Source organism: Notothenia coriiceps, unplaced genomic scaffold (assembly GCF_000735185.1).
Source record: "Notothenia coriiceps isolate Sejong01 unplaced genomic scaffold, NC01 NC01_scaffold00002155, whole genome shotgun sequence".
Lineage (NCBI taxonomy): Eukaryota > Metazoa > Chordata > Actinopteri > Perciformes > Nototheniidae > Notothenia > Notothenia coriiceps.
Window position 1 is genome coordinate 564 of NW_011334856.1, and position 4,373 is coordinate 4,936.

The following is a 4,373-nucleotide window of genomic DNA, read 5'->3' on the forward strand; positions in this document are numbered from 1 at the left end:
TGAAGCATAGGAAAACCAGCTTCTCTAAGAATATCATTGTATCAGCCGCCCGTATGTTATCACCTAATTCCTATTCTGTTTATGCTGTATTTCTACATTATAAACATCCCTATGAACTCACTGAAAAATGTGATCACTCCACCTACGCATCGCGCCTGGCTTTTTTCAGTCCGGTTCCGGTTTGAACTTTTCAACTTCCCTGCAAGTTTTTTTTTGTTTAATCAATTTTCCACTTTTCTGTCTTTAATACAGGGCCTCTCCAGTTCTCACTGTCAGCTCTTCTCTGAATGTCACTCTCCGCTGCTCCATTTTTGTCTTTAAGATGATCTCCATCCAAAACTACAGTGTTAATCAACCAACTTATTTATTTGGAAAAAGTCAGGCTTGACTCAAGGTTTTACTTAGTTTCTAAGTTGCATACATTTGTATGTTTATTTAGGGGAATCTCTAGTCCCAACAACAACTTGAAATAAAACGAGTGTTTGTGTGAAGGGGAGGCGCATTAGTTGATGATAAGAAATGAAACCTGGCCTCAGCACTAGCTGCCTGTTGCAGAGTTTAATGTTTAACCGCCCTGCCCTGCTAGGTGGGAGGAGGTTTGTGTGAGAACAGTGTTAGCTGACACTGTGCTCACACTGAAACCACCAGACTCTGGACTGGAACGTGAAAGTGCTCTCCGGGATCCTAGGAGATCATCAGGGATAGGAGGAGATGAACCAGGCTCAGAACCACTCAATGGATTTCTGAGGTTAAGAGACCAAATATTTCGAAGAGTACTGATGATATTTCCTACAGTGGTGTGTAACCTTCTGTGATTTGGAGTTTACCGCTCAATGGAAAACTGTCCTTGAAGAATCAGGGACAAAGAAAAGCCTTCATTATAAATTGTTATCTTGGAAAGCGGGTCTCTTGTGGATCCAGGCTGTAATCACAGAGGCTGCGCCCAGCAAAACTGATAAGCTAACCGACACAAATCTGAGCTTTGTAACCATGGATGAGGAAGGTGAGATAGCAGACTTGAAAGACTGGACTGAGCTTGAACCCAGCTACCCCGTCAAAATCCTTCTCACAATCTTTTACAGCCTCATCCTGGTGACTGGCATTGTGGGCAATTCAGTCACTATCAGAGTGACGCAAGTGCTGAAGCGTAACGGCTACCTGCAGAAGAACGTCACGGACCACATGGTGAGCCTGGCCTGCTCCGACCTGCTGGTGCTCCTCATTGGCATGCCGGTGGAGCTCTACAGCGCCATCTGGTTCCCGTTCACCACCGCAGAAGGGAATGCATCCTGTAAGATCTACAACTTCCTGTTCGAGGCTTGCAGCTACGCAACCATCCTCAACGTGGCCACGCTTAGCTTTGAGCGCTATGTGGCTATCTGTCACCCGTTCCGCTTCAAAGCCCTGGGTGGAAAACGCACCTCTGCCCTCATCACCTTCGCTTGGCTAGTTTCGGTCCTTGTGGCCCTGCCCCTGCTGGTTGCCACAGGAACGCAGGGACACATTCCCTTAAAACAAGATCTGCCGGTCCAGAATGTGACCTTCTGTACCAACCTGCGGGAGCACTGGGTAATGTACAGGGTCAGCATCTTCGTAGCCTTCATCGTCTACATGGTGGTGTTGGTCTGCGTGGCCGTCATGTGCCGGGCCATGGTCCTCGTCCTCCGGAGGACTCTAGGGTCCGGGGAGAGCGGCACCAACGGGGTCCAAACAGCACCAAAGCATGAAAATTCAAAGGTCAAGACAGCAAGGAAGCAGACCATCATTTTTCTTGGTAGGTTGTTGATTCAATATTTCAAAAATACTAATTGTTCTGCCAACTGTGTCCCCTCAGGAAGGGGCTTGAGCTTCTTCCTATTAAGTGTTACCCCTGCTGAGGCCACACACAAGCTGGCATGGTTTACTCTTCTGTCTTTTTTTGGTGTTCTGTTTGGGTAAGTAACCTTTATGTTAATGTGCATGTGATGGGGGTGCAGCATTGTATATAATGCAGGGCATAGGCATCTCTAGTGTTATTTTTGGGCCATTGTTCATGTGTGTGTGTGTGTGTGTGTGTGTGTGTGTGTGTGTGTGTGTGTGTGTGTGTGTGTGTGTATTACAAACTGGGTTGTTTGGACATGTCTTCATCTGTTTATGCCTGCAGTGAGAACATCACACTGTGACTGCGTGACATGTGTAGTTCCAATGTTGTGACCATTCCTTCGATTGATTACACACACTGACACACACTGACATGTTTGTTTAGAGCTTTCTCCTCCGAAATAAACCATCTGGGGATAGTAACTTAATTTTAAAGTAACTAGCAACTAAATATGTTAAATAAATGAAGTAGAAGTAAAAAGTGGCATGAAAAGAGTTACTTAAAATAAAGTTACTGAAAATAGGACAATGCGTATCATATTATCAGTTGTAAGGTTGCCACAGTGTCAAAGGGCTCCATGTCCATATTTGAGGGGGGCTTTGGGCTTGCCTTTATCAGGAAGTAGCCAAAGGTCAGGCAAAGGTCTGCGGGTCAAAACTCAGGCCCTTTCTTATAACATAGTGGGTCAGCGACCGGGGTGTTCTCATGTCCATGTCATAATGTAGAAATAAGAAACAAAGAGAATCAGACAGAAGTGGAATCCACCTCACAGAAAGTCTCTCCTACACCTGGCATTTAGAGATAAATCGAAGACCTGAACTGCCAATAGTTGGCCAACCGAGATAAAAAATGTATAAACAGGTTTGAAGAATAAACACTGTGAGCTGAGGAGGACATCCCGAGGCCAGCTCTGTCCTGGTCCACTGGACATCAGGTAGCATTGGACATGAGAAGAAGAAGGGACTCAGAGATGATAAGGGATGCTGGTATGACTCACTGCAGATGGGCTAACATGAACAGAGATCCCAATAGAAGTCCCTAAATCATACAGCACAGCGGTCAGAGAATCGACACATGAATACAGCTGGCTGACAAGAAGCATGACACATAGGAAGTAGAGCCAGACACAGGATATGTTCTAGATAAACTCCTTGTGTCATGTACAACCTCATATTAGTCACTTTCTTCGAAAATGATTACCAAAAAGCTAATTGGATTAAGATTAAGAAAGGGAATATATTGCAAATTCATCTTTTGTATTATCTTTAGACTGATTAGGTTTACGCACGTTCTGAATGTAGAGAAGAGGTTGGAGTGAATGAATGGGTCAAACAAGCACAGGATTTTACCCAGAAGACTGGCATGTATCGCATTATTTTACGGAAATATAAAACAACCTTTTCACAACAGGCCTGGTGCTGCTCTTTCACCAATAAAAGTAACAATTCCAACCCCCTCCTCTCTCTTTCCAGTGACTCTTATAGCAGACAGCCCGCCATCTTAATTCAATTTGGCCTATCATGTCATGACTCTGAAAGGGGAGTGACGAGTTAAACAGAGAAATAAACATTGTTTTTCTACAACTAACAAAATCCTCAAGGCCTAAGTCAATGCATTATTTTATTTACAAAAATATTGCACATTCAAAACATACAATATCAGCACAGACTGATAGTTTTTAATAAATAAATACTTCCTTTCCTTACAAACAAAGGGCTTAGCCGTTAGTGAGGGAGCTTGTGCTTCCTCACAGAGGGTGAGAAGTCTCAGATCAAATAAGTGGTTTTCATTATGTAAAATGATTGATTATATTTTCTGGAGTAAAATATAAAATAATCTTGTTTTTTTGTCTAACAAGTTAAATAAAAAGAAACGGGGGAAATATCCAACAAAAGCTTGAATCAGTTGCAAGGAAGGAAACGGAACAAAGGAAGAATACATACGTTTCATTTGATTCTTTCTGAAGAACACTTTTATGTTTGCATCTTCATAGTCCCATTAGTTGGATCTTACACATAGAATATGGAAATAAATAAGCCTACTATGCATTTCCAAATCTTATGGAATGGTGGCAGTGCAGAAAAAACAAAATCAAAACAACATTTTTGTTCCGAGCATAGAGGACAGTGAATTTATTACCAGGCACGTTTACACATACAAGGAATTTGCTCTGGTGTATGTTGTTGTGACCATAAACAATCACAGAAAATAAGTTGCAATAGTAGGTAAAATCAAAATAAAGACATGATTTATAGTTTGAAGTGGAGGGCTGTGCAGACATGTGCAAAAATGCATTCAGAGAGTTGATCATGAACATGGCTCACGAAAGAACCAGATGTTGTTCACATGATGTAATGCATCATGTCTGTGTGGTGGATGATAGTCAGTGTCAGTGGGGGGGCCGGGCCTTGTTGATGAGGGCGGTAGCGGAGGGGAAGAAACTGTTCAGGTGGAGAGAGGTTTTGGTCCTGATGGAGCGCAGCCTCCCGCCAGAGGGGACAAACACTTTGTG

General features: G+C 43.1%; 1 protein-coding gene across 1 annotated transcript; it reads left to right on the forward strand.

Annotated features, from left to right (window-relative positions):
- Positions 1-990: 990 nt before the first annotated feature.
- Positions 991-1,938, forward strand: gpr39 (G protein-coupled receptor 39). The gene has a single exon (XM_010795079.1). The coding sequence runs from the start codon at positions 991-993 to the stop codon at positions 1,936-1,938; it is 948 nt and encodes a 315-aa protein (XP_010793381.1).
- The last annotated feature ends 2,435 nt before the right edge of the window (positions 1,939-4,373 follow it).